This window comes from Cyphomyrmex costatus, unplaced genomic scaffold (assembly GCF_001594065.2).
Source record: "Cyphomyrmex costatus isolate MS0001 unplaced genomic scaffold, Ccosl1.0 scaffold530, whole genome shotgun sequence".
NCBI classification, from domain to species: Eukaryota; Metazoa; Arthropoda; class Insecta; order Hymenoptera; family Formicidae; genus Cyphomyrmex; species Cyphomyrmex costatus.
Genome location: NW_017279525.1, coordinates 360,574 through 383,488, shown reverse-complemented (window position 1 = coordinate 383,488; position 22,915 = coordinate 360,574). Strand labels below are relative to the sequence as shown.

At 31.1% G+C, this 22,915-nt stretch overlaps 1 protein-coding gene across 4 annotated transcripts in view; it reads right to left on the bottom strand.

Moving 5' to 3' along the window:
- LOC108778946 (bromodomain-containing protein 3) overlaps window positions 1–16,792 on the bottom strand; it is a 31,361-nt gene extending 14,569 nt beyond the window's left edge. For all 4 annotated transcript variants that reach the window (XM_018546273.1, XM_018546274.1, XM_018546275.1 and 1 more), the window contains exons 1-12: window positions 16,760–16,792; window positions 14,110–14,158; window positions 5,939–6,187; window positions 4,615–4,809; window positions 3,665–4,270; window positions 3,001–3,078; window positions 2,580–2,675; window positions 2,368–2,469; window positions 2,052–2,197; window positions 1,815–1,971; window positions 948–1,515; window positions 362–520 (exon numbers count right to left, since the gene is read on the bottom strand). In XM_018546273.1, the coding sequence (XP_018401775.1) occupies window positions 362–520; window positions 948–1,515; window positions 1,815–1,971; window positions 2,052–2,197; window positions 2,368–2,469; window positions 2,580–2,675; window positions 3,001–3,078; window positions 3,665–4,270; window positions 4,615–4,809; window positions 5,939–6,187; window positions 14,110–14,145 (2,392 nt within the window). In that variant the 5' untranslated portion in view covers window positions 14,146–14,158; window positions 16,760–16,792. The remainder of the gene's footprint in view (window positions 1–361; window positions 521–947; window positions 1,516–1,814; window positions 1,972–2,051; window positions 2,198–2,367; window positions 2,470–2,579; window positions 2,676–3,000; window positions 3,079–3,664; window positions 4,271–4,614; window positions 4,810–5,938; window positions 6,188–14,109; window positions 14,159–16,759) is intronic.
- Between the last annotated feature and the right edge of the window lie 6,123 nt (window positions 16,793–22,915).

Here is a 22,915-nt window from a genome sequence, read left to right as displayed (position 1 = left end):
AAAAGATGTTTTTTTTTTTTTTTTTTTTAAATAAAACGTTTTTTCAAACATATTTTTAATGCTTTATATATATATATGCTTTAAACAGTATATTATTAAAAAAACATTTAAAATAGCTTAAAACGTGTTTTAAGCATGATTTTTATCAATCTTATTTTATCATTACATACTTATATTTTATTTCAATTTTAAGATACTGAACATTATATATAATTGCAGAAAATTATAATTATAATTGAAGTATAATGTATACTGTACATTAATGTATTATGTATAACGCATACAGTACACTGCTATTAAAAAAAAATAAAGCTAAATTTTTATAAACTAAAAATAAAGTTAAATTTATAGTAAAACTTACGTGGCTTCTTTCTGAGGCATGATGCAACATAGCTCTCCAGTTCTCTAAGTGTTGATGGCTTCAATGTCTCGAAATCAATTTCGATTTCATCTGGATTTGAATCCCTCAGTGAAGGTTCCCGAGACTGAATTATGTGTACCACACGACCTAATTTATCACCTAAAAGAAAAATAAAAAATACATAATACACTGATATCTTTGGTGTTTTCTTCACTACTTTTTTTCGAATAGACAAAATAATTTACGAATATATGCAGGATAAAGCATTTAAAACAGGTCACCTAAATAATTCGCTTGCTTTTGATGATACGAAAAAATGTTTTAGATGCCTTACCCTGTATTTCACAGAACAAAATTATGTAAGTAGCAAAGAAGTAAAAATAAAATACATCATAATAACAATTATTATTATACAAACATTTAGATAGTAATGGGTTTATAGTCTATTGTAATATATTATAGCTGACTATCGGCCAATAGCTCCTATCTTGAAGATTTTTACGTACTTTTCTTAATAAGCATTATCTCTCTTATATATAATCTTTTCATTAATATAATTAGAACTTTAATTTAATACATATTTTACCTGGTAGTTTATTAATATCCAAGCTAAGCTGCCTCTTCTCATCATAAGACATTGGTTTAGCACTATCTTCATCCTCCGAATCAAATGACATCGGAGGTGGTTGATTGCCAGTATTTTTCTTCTTATTCCCAGTAGATCTGCTATTAGCTTTCGGCCTTTTGGTTGCAGTATTTGCAGTTGTGGCAGCTTTTCCAGGTCCCCGGCCTTTACCTTTTGGCTTAGCATTAGCTGCTGTTGGCAAATGATGTCCTAAACTTCCTGCAGTATGGGTCTTATTAGGTCCTACTACTGTAGTTTGATGATGAAGATCACTAGTTATGCCAGGCATTTTCAAATCCCCTACACCCATTGCAACACTGGCTATACTAGCACCAACACTATCGGACACATTGGGAATGCCACTACTTGGTTTCATAAGTTCTTTCATGGCACCAGTATGACTGGCAACAAGGCTGCTATTCTTATTGCTCATTGGCTTTGATTTTGGCTTGTCTGGCTTTTTCTTTTTATTTTTCTTTTTACCACTCTCCTCCACTAATTTCTTCATTTGTTCTTGCATAGCTTTCAGCTATAAATAAAATAATATAAATTCTATTTTTATCTGCATTTGTCTATAAAAATTTTATTTTATTTCGAAAAAATGTACATATCAGGAGACGCGGTGTCTTCTGATATGTACATTTTATTTGTATAGAAAAGCTACGCATTTCGTGGGTCACCTCCGTGTCTAGATTCATTAAAATATCAGCATTTCGTGAACATTGCAGTTCACTTCATCAGATCGAAGAATAGAAAAATAATTTGCGAAGTGCATAGTTTCTGTATAGAAATTTGTACCCATACAAATTTCAAAAATATATATTATACCTCTTGTTGTAATTCAAGTAATTTTTGAGTACGTTCTTCAACTGAATCTTCACTATCGGAAGAACTATCTCCTCCAGAACTACTACCACTACCGCTGCTGCTTCCTTTCATAGTTCCCATACTACTACCCATCGGTTCATCGGGAACTTTAGCATACCTAATTATATATTAATTACATAATTAGATGTTACTATCATGTATTTAAATTCCAAATTTTAAGAAATTTCAAGTACTAACCTCATCTCAAATATATCTTGAAGTTTTCTAGCCATTGAAACAACATCGTGATCGGGAGGATTATATTTGTAACAATTAGTAAATATAAGTCGTACGTCACTCGCAAATTCGTGTGCAGTTTTATATTGGCGAGAATCCATTTTCGACTATAAACAAGTTAAATGTTTCATATAAAAATATAGATCTAATTATATTATAAAAAATATAACAATGTAAACTTTTTGTAGCAATAATTTATAATTTTTATTTAGTTTTAGAAAAAGTTTAACTCGTCCTGTAAAATATATTTGATTAAAATAATGAAAAATATATATACCTTTACTGTACCAAGATCCATAGGTTTCTTGATAATTTCATGATAGTCATGAAGGCCTAGAAGATCTGCATCAACAGGTTTGTAAAAAGGCCAAGCATAGGGCTGCATATTATTAGAAAAGAAAAGATTATATTACATGTTTTACAGTACTATACTATTCGTAATATTGTATTAATTTGCCATATACATATATGAAAAAACATCAAAATTACCGAATGTTTTTTAGCAAAAAGTTCCTTCAAAATATCATTACAAGATTTTAAGGCTTCAGACAATTTTTCTTTTCCTTTGACACCAGCATGCGGAGGCTACAAAATAAGAAAAAAACGAGTGAAAAACAAATGGACACATCAAGTTGTTTATTTTATTTAAAAGGGAAGTTTTCTTATGGAAAATAGAGAGATAATTATATAATCATAATTTTTTATTTTATTTTTAAAATATGTAAGGTATATATAAAATAATATGTGTTAAGTCTTATAATTTATTTTATAGTAAGAATTTTCAATATAAAATATGCTAAAAAATATATAAATTGTTATTTAATATAAATTTGATAAATGTTGGCTTGATAGATGATGAAACAACACAAATGAAAGGAAGGAATATGAAGGAATAGAGTAATAAATGTACCTGTTGGGCCATTGCCCCCATAAGAGGCATATTGGCCTGATGGTATGGCACTAAGCCGTCTTCCGCTTGTCTCGTTGGCTGAAACAGCCATGACATGAGTTGTTTAAATTGTCGTTTAATGATATATTATTTAATTAATCACTGGTCGCGATGATTAATATAATCAAAATGATTTATGAAATGATACGATTTTATAGATGCAAGGAACAAGGATGTTTGTTACTTATTACGATCATGTAAAACATAATTTGTACTTCTCATATTTAAGGGATTACTTTACTTTGAACCATGAAAAAATAAGCTATTTTTGGAAATTTTTTTGCGAAAATAATCAAGTGAATTAAAAATCTATAAATAGATGCTTATTATACATGCATTGAAATACAGGAAAAAAAATTTTTTTTTTTTTTAGGAAAATGGTGGTACTGCAATCGATTTAAGTAAACTGGTTTTCAGCGAGCGCTCAATCAGCGTGCACGATTACGACAAAACGGTTTGACTTAGAACAAAACAATTTCATGAACTAAATTTACTTTTCATCTGTACAAATATACGTCACATTTTATATATCAAACACAGTCCGTATCTCTTTAATATTTTTAATTCAAACACAACATATAGTATTATAATAAAATAATAAAGAAAAAGGAAAATATATACTCACCTTCTTAATTTGCCTGCCAGACTCCCTTCTCGTAGGTATTTTGGCATTCTTTGAATCCATAGGTGTATACAATGGATCAAACGCGTTTGCGGTAGGAGTTGTAGTATCAGCTTTTCTTTTAACTCCCTTTTTAAGTTTGGCAGGTTGTGATGGAGGCATTACAGTTGGTGTTGTAGAGACTTGTGGAGGTGGAGGCACAGCAGAAGTTGTTTGAGGATCCATCGCCGGTTGCGCATGGTAACCCGTGGTTGGAGGGACAACTTGCTGAGGCAAAGAATTGTGAGTAGCCATTGGTGTAACGCCCATACTTGACGGTGGAGCAATGGTGGTTGTATTTGTGCTTCCAGGTACCGAAGCTGGTGCCTGAGTGCCAAGAGGCGGCATAGGTATAACGCCTGTTGTTCCAGCTGATGTAGCAGAAGGTGTTAAACTATTTGGTACACTGGAAGTAACAGCCGCTGCACCAGAAGCTGGTCGTCCTCTACCTGCTCCTGTACCTCCTACTCCACCTACTCCTGGTCCACCAACTCTTCCAGCTTTTTTGCCTTTGGGCCCTTTTGGAACAGGTGGATCTAACTCTACTTCTTCCTTCGGCATTTGTGCAACCTATAACATTATTACACTATCACGTTTTATCTAATAAAACTAATATATAAACATAACAAAATATTTTCTGGAAAAAAAAAGTATTTTACATGTGCACACATAGAATGAGTCAGAAATAACTTGCCAAATTTATAGATCGCCGTACTAAAGTATTATACTTTCTTTCATAGTTTATTGATTTCCTACACGGTTTCGAAGTTAGGTTATTTAAATTCGGGACAGCCTGTGTGCGTATGTGTGTATACACACATTTTGTATGAATATTGTATATATATTTATTTTAATTAAAATCAATGTTCTTATTTAACAAAAAATGAAGAAATATTCACGTAACAAAAATATACCTTCGTAAGAAATAATTTTTCTAGAGCCTGTGCCATGACTACAACGTCCTCTCCTGGTTTGTTGTAGACATAACAGTTGGTGAACATAGTATTGAAATCCTGAATACATTCTTTCCCACTCCAATAATACGAATTTTCCAACCGCTTTTTGATTGTGCCCAAGTCCATTGGTTTTTTGATGATTTTGTGATAGTCCTTTTAAATAAAAAGTATATTTTCCAATTATTTACACAATGTAACAAAATTATTATAAAGTTCTAATAAAGCATTTTATAAAGAATCTTGTCCATATTAGAACCCTTGTGTATAGTAATGAATCATATACTGATTGATGGAAAATAGTCTCTACTGAATATATCATATTCGTTAATGAAGAAAAGGTCGTCAGAATCAACAACAAATTAATTTTTCAAGATAAATGTCACCAGCAGTTTTTAAATGCAATTAAATAATTTTTTTATATAATATGATTCTTCTAATTATTCTGCATATGAAAGTATTAAAATAGAGATCAAAAAATCACAATACAAGATATTTTATACTTTATAACAAACATATTTTGACATAGAACCATCTCAAAAATTATTATATTCATTTTTTAATAAGTATATCCTAATGTTTTTATGGATAGAATAAATGAATAAGACGAATCAATTGGTATAAAGAAAATATATATGTATAATTGCTAATACTTTGAAGGCTTTCGTAGGTATTTTCTTCAGAGGTGTCAAAAGTTTGTAAGTTATCACAGTGATTCATTGGTAATACCAATGTTTCGTGACTCTCGTCGTTCATTTCATCGGGATAAGAAGCGCATTGATACAGTATCAGTGCTCTCCTCGCTATAATGAAGTAAACGGTGAAATTCACAAAACGTTGGCACTACCAACGTTTGTCGATCGTATAATGGATCATCATTACATGGCGATAATCTACAAATCCTTTGACATACATTATTGCTTTAAAAAATAATATATAAATATAAATTGCAAATCGCAAATTTTTTTTTAAGTAACTATAATTTTTATACCAATTGATCATCTCATAATGCATAATCGTATTAAAATAGTAAAAAAATTAGTGGTTTTATAACAAGATATATTTTCAATTTTGTATCAAAATATACCAATGTGCCTCATGTTTAAAAGACTACATCTCTAAATAGCATCGACTTAGAGAATTCTATTTATGAAACATTATGATCTTTTTAGTAATAATCTTCCACTTTAGCTAAGTTTTGTTACTATACGCAAGACATTCCTTTTGTATATTATACATGATAATTTAAAATATGATGTGGTAATATTTTGTCATGTTTACGTACTGGTAAATTGAGTTTTTTCGCATCGACAGGTTGTTGGAAGGGCCAGGCAAATTGATGCTTCCATACTGGTTTCAAAACACCCTTTTGCAAAAATTGCAATTGATTCGTGATACGTCTTGGACGATTGGGTGGTGGAACAACCGGTGGTTGAACTATGCCATTCACCGGTTCCAAAGGTGGTTCGTCACGTGGTGGCGGTTCCTTTGCAGGACTCGCTGGCGTAGTCGAAGCCTTGCCAGGTGTGCTCGTCTATATTGTTCATTTTTATTTTGTTAATTACATATATGAATAAGATATACTTTCTCTCTCTCAATTACTTATGTATCTACATGTAGTGATTTTACATGTTAAATAAGAAGTTTATTAAGCATATCACATTTTGCAAAAGCATATAACAATGAAATTAATTCTACTTAATATTGACATATTCACACATTATTAATTTTGTCAGTATCATGCATTTCAAATTAATAACTACATACATTTACACACATGCAATGTTCTTAGATGTATTGTAAAACTACTATTAGCGGATTTGTGCTTAGATGCAACATTTTATTTGTACCTATTAAGTTTTCATACTTGCTGTCATATTTTTCACAATAAGTTCTGTGCAGTATTTTAAAATGTTTATTAACAACGAAACTTATTTTTTAAACATCTTTCTTTAATTACAGCAAAAAAGCGATATTTATAATAACAAAAAGATGTTAAATAAACTAAATATTTACTCTAAGATGTTAAATAAACTTTTTTAAATTATTAAAACCAAGTTAAAAATTGTATTCATATGGCTCAATCTTGAAAGAATTCTGAACAAGGCGATATAGTATATCTTTCATTCAGGACCAGGTAACTAGTTCCTTTATTTTCTGTGGAATTTCCATTTCTGTTGTGTGCGATTTATCATTCATCATTCTGTCATTCTGACAAATAAGATACATAACACACAAGTAAATGCAACTATTGAAACTGAAATAAATCGACAAATAACACACAGGTCAGTTAAAAAAAAATCTTAATACTATTATATATATATATATTCTTTTCAAAAATTTTGAATATTTCTTTACTACAGCTCTTAAGAAGTCTACCTGCCTCGAATATTTGTTAAGTCAGGTCAGTTTCTTCCCATTTTCTAACTCTTGCACCAAGTTTTCATATAAATTACATGCGAATGCAAAAATATATCTTATGTTTAGATTTTTGCGAATTATTTAATAATAATTACATAGTTTTTTTGACATATTTCTTCTGTAAATCACATGATAGTATTTCATACGACACACGTTTACTAGAGCTTGTATCGAAGTCGATATATTTGTTTAATCACTGTCTTTGTTTTTTTCTTATGTAAATTGAATATATATTAATTTCGTATAAATTGCAACTAAAACAAGTAGATATAATTATGTCAACTTAATATACCAACAATAACGCACAAACCGAACGCGTCTACACTCGTCTATAACTTTTAATAACTATAAAATTTAGATCGAATTTTTACCTACTATTTTCACCTACAGATTCGTTCATTTTACTTGTACATTACATTTTCATGATCACGGCATTATGGAGAAAATTAATTTAAGGAATAAACGATATAATTTTTGCGTTCGCAATTGTATATGTAGAATTAAATTAAATTATATCTTCGTATATTTGTTGTACGGATGTAGGTATGGATGTGGACGCACGTTATCAAATACAAGAGTAATAGGAGATAGGTCTATTATTATATATATTTCGAAAACGATTTAAAATTGTGAAAATTCATGAAATATGTTGAGAAATTACAATCAGTATAGCTCTTCAAAATGATCTAACACGTATTTTGCGATTTTTTGCAATTTTCTAAACCGTTTCTTAAATGTAAGGGATCGAGAAAGATTTTACAGACACCCTGTATCTGCGTACGCGCGCGTGTGTACTTACATGTATGAATATATAATATACAATTCTATATAACTTTTTAAAATTATATAAAATAATCATAAAAAATTATATAAAATAATATATATAATAATGTGAGAATAGATTTCTAAAATTCTTAATTTTTATTTTTTGTTATATACATATTGTACATATAACATTTAACATTAAAAAATTTTTTAAAAGAAAAATTGCTTTGAAGTTTTTATAGGTTTAGTACTCAATATATGCCTCTGTGTATAATTCTATGAAAAAATTGAACACTTGATATTGTATTCTCCCAGTATATACCTAGATAACATTGTTTATATAGCGTGATTCACGCATTTCATCATCACATGAAACAAAAATCTTGTTGATACAAAAAACTTATTAGAAATATTAAGATATAAACATCATATTGATTCTAAAATATTTATGGAATTATTTAAAATTTTCAAAAACTTAACATAATCAAGAACCATACATACGAACAATTCACATATGATAAAATGCATTTAAGCAGAAATCAAAATCTTTGAAAATCTTTCTGAACTTTATTTTTGAGAGAATTATTTTATAGAAGATCAACTAAATCTTTTACATGTCTCAATAATCTTATCTTTAGATTTTAAATTATTGTAACTCTATGGTTTTATATATATTATATATGGCTTTATATATATTATTTAATTCTAAAAGAATTGCTCTAAAAAAAAGTTAATTTTATAAAACCACATATCTACTACAACACTGGCCAAGTTATTATAGAATAGGAATGCGTTCGATTTGAATTCAGCATTATCAGTGTTTTATCCCTGTTTTATATCTTAAAAAAAAAAAAAAAAAAAAAACCAGTAACAAAATAGAATAACGATTATAAGTGCTGTAAAGCGCGTGCTGCGTGAGCGTCCAAATCGAACGCACGAGATTAGGTTTTCTATAATTTTCGTCTCTCACTTTTAGGTCTTGTAAATAAAAAAAAAAACTATAATTCCACTTTATGAATACAAATTTGGATTATCATATCTTTTTTCATTTTCTTATTCCTTAAATTTTGTTATTTCTTAATTACTATAATTACTTTTATTACCATAAAACGAGACAATAATTAATTTAACGGACAATATTACTTGATTCGTGATCATGGGGTTTTATAAGATTTTTAGAATTTTTGGGAGTTTTTTTTATAAAATTGATTATTTGACATTTTTTCACATAATATTTAGTTCACGTTGTATTTATCATTATTTAATAACATATTCAAATAAACAAATTAATAAAAAATAGACTCGAAAATTTCAAATAACAAGAATAAAAATGGGAGCTAATGAGAGTACATTCGCTGTTATTGGTGCAATAAAATATAAGATATATTATAATAAAACTGAGAACGAAATAAATATAATATTAGACGTTTCGACCTGCAACCGGGCCATCTTCAGTAGTAAAATTAGCCCTCCTTTTTAATTTTGTTATATTCAAATAAAATTAATGATAAAAGAATTTTATGAAAATATAATGATAAATTTTTCAAATTCAAATAACATTTTTAAATAAAAAAAAACATTTCTATAGTGAAGATAAAGAAAAAAATAATAACACTACGTATTATAAAATATATTAACATTCAATTGGATAATTTGACGTTTAAATAAATTTACTTTTAAATAAATTCACGAAAAAAGAACTTTTAAAACAAAAAATGCATTAAGATAAAAAATATGCCTTTAAATACAATTATATTACAGTTTTAAATACTACAAAATATTATACATATATATGTATAATGTAATTATATGTATATATTAAAATTGATATGTTAAAATGATATCAGTTCAGTTGATTAGAGTACACACACACACACACACACACACACACACACACGCACACACATACATACTTTCGTATATATATTTTCATTAAATACTTAAAACATTTCTTTTATTATTTCCGAGATTGAAAAATTTATTTTTCTATATAATTCCAATAAAATCTCCCAAAAAGTTCACAAATTTCGGGGTTTATTTCAGACTGGTTTTTAAAAGGGTGGGTAGAATAATGTCAATCTAGCGATTAACATCGAAATAAAATAAGACTTTCCAAAACGGTCTGTCTGAGAATGTTACTTTTTTTTTATATATTAGAATTTTAATATTCTTGAAATTTCTTGGTGAAGAGAAGAGAAATCTTCAATAACAATGGTACAACAAGGTTATACCTAAAGGTCCCTTCTAATCCGTTTTTACTACCTGATTTTAAGGAAAAAATAAACATAAAAAAAGAAGGAAAAGTGCAAAGGACAAAGAAGAATTTAATGGACAGCAAAAATCGAATACTAAGAAAAAGAAGATTTAATACTTTTCATGCTAATAACATTATATTTCAACTTTGACAACAATGATACAAAATACAAAAGTTTAAATGTTTTAACATAGCAGTAATAAATCTACAGTTTAGAAAGTGAAATGGATGTGGAAAATCGAGATATCCCTTCTAATCCGTTTTTACTACCTGATTTTAAGGGAAAAATGGACATGAAAATAGAAAGGAATGTACAAAGGACAAAGAAGAATTTAATGGACAGCGAAAATCGAATACTAAGAAAAAGAAGATTTAATACTTTTCATGCTAAATATCATATTTCAACTTTCACAACAATGGTACAAAATACAAAAGTTCAGATGTTTTAACACAGCAGTAATAAATCTACAGTTTAGAAAGTGAAATGGATGTGGAAAATCGATATTGAGCAAAAATATTGACTATAATTATATTCCGATATTAAAAAATTATTTATATTTATTTTGAATAAATATATAGACATTATGAATTATTGAATATATTAAATAACGAATAGATTTTTCTAAAAAATAAATAAAAAGAACAACAATATTCCAATGTTTTTTAATAAAACTTACAAACGAAAACCATTTTTAATATTTAATGTAAAGAAGATTTCGTTTGCTTATAGTCCCAATTACAAATAAAAGAGTAAATGAAACATAAATCAAGGTGAAACTTTGGAAAAAAAATTCCCTATTATTTCGAGACATTTATGTTCAAAATTCCAAGAAAATGTAATACAACTTTTAAAAATTAGAATATAAACAACACAAACTATGTATTGTAAAGAAAAAAATATTTAATAAGATAAGGCCCGTACTCATAATTAGACTTTATAATTGAGGCTTCCTTAAATTTTTTTTAGATACTCAGTAGCCAATAAAATAATTCGTAAAGTATTTGAAGATATAAACTTAAAAAAATCTTAAATATAAAGTCTGATTATGAATATGTATGTGGACATATATCTCGGTTTTTTTTCTACAATTGTGAAGCCGCAAAACCTATAAAATATAAAAAACTCACACAATATATCAGTAAGCTACTCTCTTCTCTTTGCTGTGCAAATTACTGTTCTCAAAGATAGAATTAAAAAGTAATATTCCAAAAATTTCCCTGAGTACTGATAGAAATAAACTAATAGAAAATTTTTAATTTTCAACATAAAAAGACATCTCAAAAATTCTAAATTCTTCGTTTTTAATTAGTAAACATCGTATTATTACATTTGTTTCTATCATTCTATATTTTTACTTAAAAATAATTATAAAAATTTCAATTTTTTAAGAATAATTAAGATGAATTATTGTAAAAGTTTTATACCGAGATTAGTTGTTCAATAAATAAAGTTTTTTCAATTTATATGCATCGCAATGTAAATTATCGTTATCATATAAATTATAAATCATCCTTTAAATTTTAAAACATTTAAAATACATATATAAACAAATTGAAATTTGTCATTTTTATATTGAAGTATTTATATTCTATTATAACACACAGACACACGCACGTGCGTGTGGGCATACAAAATAAAATAGAGAATACCAAATCAAATAAACATTAATGTGTTATTAAGTAAAAATAATATAAATTGTTTTATATACGAATAGTTTTAGTATTAAAAATATTACTATGATTGCGTTCAGAAATTTCACCTTAGATGCATGCATTCATGTATCATTTTCTTATTTATTCATGTTGTCCACCGAACGTTAAATAAAAAAAAAAAGATATCTGAATAAATATCCGAGTGAAATATTAGAATTCAGCCTATATATTATATTTGATAAACAATATAATATATAGTTAAATACAAAAATATCTTGAATTTTAAAAATATTCGATGATTCGGAAAGTTCGTTTCAATTTTCTAGCTCGAAATTGTATATACATCTTCGTAAAAAACAAACGAAATTTAAATTTAAAAGATTTTAAAATCTCTACTTTTGAAACATTTTACTATATTATTATTTGAGTTTCTATAAGTTTGGACATTTTTACAAATAAAAAACTACGAGCTGGAAAAGATGAAAAATTTTCTTTTTACTTTGTAGATGATTTTTCACGTACCAAAAAAAATTTGCGAAAATTTTCGTCTACCTATCGTGAAAGCTTAAAACTTTCAATAGAAAATCGTTTTTTTTTTATGATCCTACGATTGTTTGGTAATGAGTTATTTACGAGTTAAATAAAGGAACATTTTGATTTTAATTGCGTTAAACATCATAATATCGCAATCAAGAAATCAGATTCTAAAAGTTGAAACTTTTCTCTATCGCTAATTTTTTTTTAATATACAGTATACTATTTTGAGATAGAAAATTTGAAACAAATTTTCCGAGCAACCTAATAAAATAAATACGGGAGACAAAAAGACAGTAGAATAGGTAGAACACTTCTTATTAAATATTAACTCTCAAATATTTATATTATTAAAAAAATGGAATTATGTACATACATGGTTAAACACAGAAAGATATCTATCTATTTTAATTACATTACTCGGTCTGATTTTTGGAGGGAAATGAATATAGAAAGAGAAAATGTTTGAAATATGCGGCGGAAAGAGAAGTTAAGCGTCTGCTATATCGTACGTTAATATGCGCATGCGTAGCATCTGTCCCGCCATCTAAGAATGCTGCTTGTATATATCGCATTCGTAATATTAATATCTAAATATATTGTATAAAATAATAGACTATCTACAATACAAGATAGCAAATGATATTTAAAAAATTTCTATAAACAAAAATAAATTCTTATAATATAAACATAAACTATTAATGAAACACATTTGAGTTAATGACCTCGTTCATGCAATGAGCGAATTAGGCTGCTAAATATTTAGTTTCCATAACCACAGGCAAGCGATTTGGAATTTCTGCATAAGAAAATCGTTACTAGAGACTATAACATTTAACAGTGAGAATTTAGAAATGAAATATAATGGCATTTTTGTGCGTGAAATTGTAAAAACAAATCTTTGTCATTAAATAAGAAATATAAATTATCAGAAATAATTTGTACAATAATTGAAAAACACAACAATATTTATAGATAAAATGTATATAGACCACAAATACGGAAATGTTTGTAATACTAGATATAGTGAGCAAAGCAAAAAGATTCTTGCCTCTATAATAATAGCATTAACAGCAATAACATTAATAAATATAACAATCTTTATTTAAGAATATTTTTATAATATCAAATTTATTTGTAAAGTTATAATATTTATCTATAGAGTTACGTCTACGTTATTTACCACTACTTGTAATGATTAAAGCAAAATTATATATAGATTATTTATACACAGCATAATTTATTAGTTGCCAATTCATATTTCAACAATATATCATAATGGAAACCATAGTCAACAAGGTTTCTCACCTTCGGTATATTACACAGCCTTTCTCGCTCCTCCACATCTAACTGTAATTCATACATACTCTATTCAGTCAAACACAAAGCTCTCTTTTTTAGTATGTTAGAATGTTTATATCAACTATTACGCGAGGTATGAAAAATGCAAATAATGTTAAGAGTTATCAAAACACATGTATGCAAACACAGAAAGGTTGATAAAAAAACAATATAAAATATATTACATAAACATGTAGCAAGGTGATAATTTATAAAATGTTACTTGGACCAAAATGTTAAACATGTAATTTATATATATTTTATAACTCCCAATTATTTCAAAAGTGGAAGCAATTTATATTTATATAAATTCACATATTATGCTGTAAATACTAATATCGTGTAATATGTAATGCTTTGAAACTGGGAAATTCTGATAATATGGATATATTAATGCAGCTTTTTAAGTATTGCAGAGAGAATTATAAAGCCAGCTGCATTCTACACTATCACAAAATATTTAAAACATTACAATATTAATTACTCACAGAATTGTTCTGCGAGATGGTGTCCACCTGCTGCATCTTGACTTCGTTTCTGCAACAGAAAGAGCAAAACATAATAAGTTTCATTTATAAAATAGAAAAAATGTATAGTGAAACAAAATTTATTATATTAGTTAATTACGCGGTTTATGCTAAAATATTTTATAAAGTATAGTAACAACTTTGTAAGAAAAAGAATAAAAGATCTCTTATCGATCAATCCTATCTAATAAACTACATTAATGTTTAACAAAAAGAATATATTATTTTTTTAACTCCATTTGTGTTTTTATATTCGTTTTATTAGCGAGTTGGGATTTATCGAATTTTTCTCAAGACAATTTTCTCGACTATTAGTCGACACATAATCTAGCAATTTTCATCATGCAAAGGATTTATTTGATAGGTAAGCGATTGATTGTCTAAATATGCAAGTAAATATGTATACGATCCATTATTTTTTTTTTTTCCGAATAATCGTTTATAATATATGGCTCATCCACTTCACGATAATGAGCTTCACCTACCTTTCCGACATATATGATACATAAATGCTACGCAGCAGGTAACTGCCTTACGTTGATGCTTGACGCTATGAGGCTTCATCAACAATTGAGATGGCAAGTATATATTCTGAATTGAGCATGGCAGCTCATTAATTGCTTGCCAAGACGATTGCGCTGCAACCAGGAGTATTGGTGCCGAGGAGGCATAACACTACATAAGCCTACCAAGTGGTAGTACTTTGAATGTCAGCCCTGTGTACTGCTGTGAGACTCCGTACCTCCAGGCAAGACTCGCGACATTAGCAACATCTGGATAACATAACAATAGGACCCCATATTGTAACAACCCCAAAATTGTTTCATCGCTGTAGAATGATTTTTACATTGAGGTGTACTCTCAGGGAATTTATATATTATTTAACATATCATGCAAAACTGAATCTAGTAGTACATGCTGGAAAAGCAAAATCTATTTCTTACTGTATTACTATATGTGTATTAATAGGTTATATTCAGAAAAATATATATATAAACTTTTCTCTTTTTTTTCTTATACATTACATTATTTTATTAAAAGATACAGTTACTATTACACAGTATATAATAATCCAAAATAATTTACATGCTTATATTGATGCAATAAAATTCTAAAGTAAAATATTACAATACAATGATATTATATTATCATTCAATGAAATACTCTTGATTTATTTTCAAAATATTTATATAAATTATTTGAAAAAAATAGAAAGAAATGGCTCTAAGCCAATTCTCTTTCAAGATGTAATTAACATTTTGAAATAATATATTTACCCCCAATATTTTTAAAGGCACAATAGCATTACTAAAATTTTATTTTATCTTAACAGTATATATATATATATATATATACATTGTTGTAAAAAAAGGGATATTTCTATAAAAATGTATAAACTAGAAGACATTAATCTACACCAATCTAATGCCTAATTCTTAATTCTATGCAAAAGAAATGATTAACTATAACAATTATGAATATAAAATTACACAAGAGACGAGATTTTCAGCGACATGATTTTTGTACAAAGAAATGCAACACTGGGGTTTCATGAAGAAATATCCAATGGAATTGTCACACATTCGAACAACACTGAAATTCTCCATTCCAAATAGAAAAAAATTCACTTGAATTGTAACTGGATGCAAGATTCGTCGTATTCCAAAGTTCTCCAGCGAAGCGAGCCAAAATGGAAAGTTTGACTAAAGTAGCACAAATAAGTGTTACACTGGTATAGAAAGCGAGGAGGTTGTTAAAATGCAAAATTAACAGTGCGCGGGGAAATCATACATCGCGTCTATGATGACCGTTAAATCTCGGTCATCGAATTTGCGTAAATACGAGCGAAAAAAAAGAGGATCCTGCCAGAATACTCCACGCTACGACGTATCAGGGGCAGACAGATAAGAGATCTCGCGCTCGGCGCGAACAGGTGCTCGAAAAAGTCATCCGAGGTAGGAGTGGAGAAAGGCGAAATCCACGCGAAAGAGAAATAAGCGTAGCGACGAGGAGAACGACGATGGCGACGACGACGACAACGATGACAGCAGCAACGGCAACCGAGAGGCACGAAGTGGACGAGAAATCGGAGAAAAAAGCGAGAGGGAGAAAAATAGCGGATCCGCGCCCAACTGACGCACAACAAACATGAGTGAACCGTCGCGCGGACAATTCGCCGCCGTCCGTCCGGCCAACGCTGCCGAGCGATCGCGGCGACTGGCGCCACGGGGACAGAGAGAAAGAGAGAGAGAGAGATGACGCCGTGAGAATTTGACGACGGGCAAGAGCCGGGACGGGGATAACCACGGCGCGGCGCGACGCGCGGTAACCCGAGGAGGCAGCCTTACCGGACACTCGTATTCGGCGTAGGTCTCAACATGGCGGTATGGCCGTTCAGGAAAGAAAGCTCCCAAGGGCCCACCGCTACGTCGCACCGCGGTGCGGCGCGGCGTGCCGCGCTCATGCACCGCCGCGGCTATAACGCGCCACACACACACGCACGCACGCACACGCACTCGCTTAATACACTTACAAGCCTACAACGCGGAACGGGCGGTGAACGGCGAACGCCGAGCTCGCCAAGTTCCCGGCGTCGCGCGGGATCGCTTACCTGATCTCAAGACGGAAGTCCGCCGCTTTTCCACGCACGCACACACACAGAGAGAGAGAGAGAGAGAGAGAGAGACACACGGCGCCTCGCGAATCGGAAAACACTAGCACTACGAGCCCCCGGACAACTCGTCGCACTAAGCTTTCACCCTCGCACGGGTTTAGTTTGGTTGGTCGGTCGGTGTTATGGCCGCCGTAAGCGAGTTAGTGGCCCCACCGTATATCACCGCACTCACTCTCACTCGTGCGAGCGCTCGCGCTCGGTTCGCGTACGCAACGGGATGGGAACGCGGACGACGCGGCGGTCGGTCGGCCGACCAAGCTCAGTCCCAGCGACTCACGCGCGTCCAGCACGACTCGGTAGACGTATCAATGCTCCGTATCGTACCTCGTCGACGTTATCCTCGAGCTTCGCGCGGTCGAGTCCCTTTCCGTGCCCATGGCGATCTCGGATCTAGAAACTAACGATCGCAGCACCAACAATGGCTACGCATTCTTCCGCGACGTACCGAAATGGTCCCGTTCCGCCGTTCCCCACGATTACGTCGATCCGTCTCTCTCGCCGCGCACGGCGAGACTAGCGACGTACGTCCAACGCACGGCGAGAGCGCGCCAATTACGAATACCACAGCGACGCCTAACGGCCTCCGCTCTCGTTTATCGTAGACAATACGGATCTATTCGTCGATCGCTGTCCTATTGGACGATCGACAATGATCGGAGGTGTCGTCGAAGGGCAGGTTTTTCCCTACCTGCCCTCCTACCCCCCCTCCCGATTGCTACAGATGACGTAGGTACGCTAGACGGATTATGCGGCAGCGTACCAGAAATTTCTAAAAGTGGATGTACGAATAAGGGATATCTTGATCGTATAGAGGGTGGAAAGTATTCAGGCTACAATCTGAACGTTTTATATCCGTTTCTACCAATGTGGCTTAATTTTAATCTTGGTTTAACTAACTCTTCATCTTTTTCTAGTTCTAAGAATTAGAAGAAATAAGAAAAAATGATGAAAAGTAAGTTGAACCGAGATTAAAGTTAATTTATATTGGTAGAAACGAGTATTAGCCACTTTTATTATTTAGGGCGTACCAACAAACAAGAACATATATGCATTTGCACTGGTAAATAATCTTTATTTGTGTCTCGTGTTATACGTATACAATAACTCGTCACATCGCCATTGTTCCACCTATAATTCACTTCTCTCGAAGGAGACGAGATCAATAGTTTTCAATAATATTAAATACTGTAATAATAAAGAGTTCATGATGCTGTAATCGCAGAAAGTTTGTCGCATCGCGCACGGCAATCAGATTGCCGGAGTTTCGACTTTACGTAGACTTATTATCATCGTGCCGAGGCCGAGGAACGGTCCGATTCCGACGATTCTGCTGTTGCCACGCGACGCATCATGGGAAAGTGCGAGACGCAAAATCCATAATTACCGACTCAAGGAGGTACCGACCGCGTACCTCAAAGGCTGCTTCAAAGCCGCGAGGCGCGACGATATCGAGAGACAGACAACACGTGGCCATGGCTTTTCCGCGCGTTTTACGTAGCGTTCCGTCGTGACGTGTGCTCCGTCACGGACGTTGCTATCGGATTCCGTTAACGCTCTTATCCAACATGGCGACACGAGAGAGAGAGAGAGAGAGAGAGAACAATCGATCTTCCCCTCGTCCGCCACGGCCTAGAGACGTGTCGAACGAGAGCGCGGGGAGTAAGTACGTGAGACGCGATGATATCACGAATAATATTTAAACCCCCCCCCCCCCCCCGGCTATCACCTTGGCCAGGTGTCGAGTGCCGTTTCAACGCAATGACGGCATTCACCCGCGTAGTTGAGCAGAATCGTGGACTCGTGACACGGCCACTACGAGAGTCAAATCAAGTGTCGGGCTCGTAGTGGCTTCGGTTCCGTCGGTAGCATGCTCACGAAAAATATGATATAATTCTCGAGCAACTACCGTTTTTTATCAGTTAATCAGCAAGCTCCCTGGTGCGGACAGCCGACCACGTGCGTCCGACGCGACGGCGTCACTCTCCGGCGACACAATATGGCGAGTCCTTCGTGTCAATGCTCTGTGTATGTGTAGATATATCTATGTATGTGTATATAGATACACGCGGCGCGCGTGTATCACTCACGGAAACTCGACCACTGTATTCACTGGTACGATCAACTTCACTGTGTGGAATCACGACGCGCATGCCGAGACGTTGTCCAACAGCTCGCGTCGTCGGCTCGGTAGTTTCGACGTGCGCGCGACACTCGCTAGATATTCTTGACATTGACAAAACCCGCCTCTGCTCCAATGACGTGATGATTTACGAAAGTCGGGGGAAAAGAAGGAAAAAAATACGTATAACGATAGGTATACACACGATGATGCCGTTGGACTTTGTACGTTTCTCTTTTTCCGGTCACCATTTAACTCGGCATTCTCACCGACGATTGGCTCGTGCTTGCGGCGTCTTTCTGACGCGGACCAATCGTCCGAGGGACCGATATTGATGAGTCATTGCGTTTGCGATAGAGCATACCGATACCTGCGACTACCTGACCGATACAAAAGTAACGGTAAACATTTGTTATATCTTGCATGACGAATTTGTAGAATTTGGAAATTTGTCAAATTTTCAATAGTCATACTCTTGGACGGTTTTTACTATGCATTCTTAGTTGATTTTCGCTACGACAGAAAGTTTTTTTTGTCAAGGTACAGAACATAACAATAGATATACGCAGGTATATATATACATACAATAGGAAAAAATTTTTCAGGAATGACATTGAAGGACTACTTACAGGAAGTGTCTATTGAGAGAGCCAAATGTTTAGAAATAAAAAATTGTTTAATAGATATATATATGTATATAGGGAGGTATTAAATAATCTTTTGAAAAAAGAAAACGCCGCAATATCTTAAAATGTTTATTGTAAATTAATCTTATCTAAATTTCTATCAATCATTGGATATACGAACGATTTCCAGGAATGGATCTATTATATGTACTAATAGCATATTATATGTATATTTCTCTCTAACTTTTTCCTAATAGATTTTTACAATGCATATATTTTATAAATACATATACGACAAAAGCTCATGATAGAAACTTTTGAAAAATTTATATATAATAAATGTAATTTAATGATTCGCGTACGCATGAATAAGAGTCACGTCAGACATAAACACGAACACGTGGCTGCACGTGGTTGACGTAGTGCATAATGCGCAATCGAATAAATTGATCAAAATTTGGATCCTACATCTACATATAGAGCGAAGTATGTAATATGAAAAAAAATCCCAAAAAATTATATTTGAATATAAATTAAAATTACAACAAATATTTTAAGTACTTAAGTTACTTATTCAGTTGAACATCGAATATTAGTGTAGTATTCTTCGGTCGAATATCGAATAGTTTCAATCGTGCAATTCTACTATTGTTTGAATTTCCGCATTTTATAAAATATATGTTTGGATAGATGATCGCGAAAAATGTCATAATTTTTGTACTGAAAATGGAAGCATTTTCAGAAATACTGAGAAAATCTACATGTTTTCTTGTCTAGAATTTTTCATATATGTGAATTCTGAAATATTCTAAGATTTCTACATTCTATAATTTCTGAAAAAAATACTTAAAATTCCACAAAAATTTCATTAGGAATTATGAAAATCTTACATGTTTCAGAATTTTGGTACATGTAGATACAAAGAATTCTAAAATATTAATTTTCTCAGTACTTTTGAAAAATATTACAATTTGTATAAAAAATCTGAGAGATTTTTCAAAAAGTTATAAAATTAATCAGAAATTCTGAAAAATTTATACGATAAATTCCGAGAAAGATTTTCACATCAAGGAATTTCTTCTAGAATTGACATTATTTTGCTCACCCTAAAAACCCAGGGATTTTTTTGGATTCTACTCGCCTAAAAGAATCCGAAATTTATTTTAGATTTTGTTGTAATTGTAGAAAAATTAATTTTTTAGTCGGAAACATATAAAAGGAACTGTATTTGTAAATATTTAATAAATGTATATGTGTGTACTAACTTTTGAACTCATATCATTTTAACATATACCAATGTTAATATTTTTTTAAAAAGTCAGGTATTTTTCTGATCCTGATTTTTTCTTATTTTCATAAAAATAATGAAAACAATAACTTTTTAGAAAAAGATTCCAGATGACAACATGTCTGTCTTGTTGCTAGCATGTTGCTTGCTAAGTACGTATTACCATCAGAATTACAGCAACTGAATTTGTTGGCAACTTGATGCCTTCACGATATAACAACTTTGAGTAGCTACTTGCCAGCAATTTGCTGATAATTTTAAAATCATCATCGTAAAAATTCGTACTGTTACCGTTATATTGCCATAATAATATACAGCATACTTTTTACCGACGACGCAAAGTAACATTGACACAGCTATCTTGCCATCAAACTGTTGGCAATATATTGCTGTCTGCATGTTACTACATGTCGACATATTTGAAATCGTTGAAGGCAAATCTATACCGGCAAGTTGCCAGCATCATAAGCACAGATTTGTGCGATTTTGCCGTTTAAAAGTTAGTACACGCTTTGCTATTTGAATCTGAAATATTTTACGTAGCGTGATATAAGAGATATATATATGTATATATATATATAGTATATATATATATATATATATATATACACACTAAGCAGACGAGCCTGTACATGTGCACGAAGATGTGATTGATATTATGCGTTCACATTGTTTTTGTTAAAATTGTGCGTATATTATAATATTAAATATTCGGTAATATTTACCGAATATTTAATATTATAATTCGGTATATAGTTTTATTGAATATTCGATATTTGATTTTAATAAATGAATATACTATTTGTTACATCTCTGATATAAGTATTATGTTTCCCTCTTCATCATTTTCTAAAATTTAAAAATTAATATTTAATTTTTTTCAACTAGCACATGGTGTCTTCTATAATTTTTTTTCGAAGATAAATGCCATGCCATTGCTTTAAAAGAGTACAGAGTAAGAGCAGAGTAAAATGCCTAAAAGCGCTTCTGCAGTAATTTTTAATGTTCAGATTATCTCTTGTCTACTTTCTAAAATATAAAACTTTGTTCTAAATGATCTTAGAATTTAAAGTCTTCTCAGCTTTCTCAATTTAATGAAATCCAAACAATCTTTAATAGTAGAAGTTTCATAGTATCTATTTCTTCGTCGTTACCAATTTTTGATCAAAAATGCGTTTAGCATGATGTATTTATTATATAATTAAATAATGTGTTCACATTGCTTGCACCTGAATGTATATTTAAACTCATTTTAAGTACAAAAAATTTTAGGAATTTCAAATAACATGAACAGACCTAGAATTACGTTAACTATGTAAAATTAAGATACATCGTGAATAAAATGAATGTATTTTATTTTAAATTTAATTAAAATATGGTTTATATTAACAAAAGAATCTTATTGAATCGTACACTTAAAAATTCAAATAGGAAATAAAAAATTAATGACTAAAACGATTTAAACTAGATTTTTTTAATACTTAAATAATTCAATGTGAGTTATGTATACCATACATACACATATTTGCAATCATTTAAATGCACGCCAAAATTTTTTCACATTTAAAAATGCTAAACTACTGAAATAATATCAATAATAAATTTTGATGCTCAATAGGCGTTAGAGAGATCTTAATATGCTGAAAATCTGTAAATAAATTTATTTATTGTGAAAAATATTACCTATGATTTATATCATAATAGATCTAATATTTAAATAATGTTGTACTCGTGTGAATCATATGTATACATATTTTAGAATTGGTCTAAATTCCACACACAAATTATTCTCTTGATTAATTTGAACTCTGATAAATGAAAAAATAAATATGAAAAAAGTTAATATTGTACAATATACAATATATATACTTAATGTTATTTTATTCTTGTATTTTACAATTGATATAAATTCTAAATATATGAATTTGTTTGATCTCTCAAATGTATGTTTGAATTTGTCGCAACGTATGTGTTGGTGCACACAAGTTTGTCGTAACATTTTTTTCATCTTTCATCATTCAAAAAAAACTATCAAAGAGAATGATAACATAACAATAGGA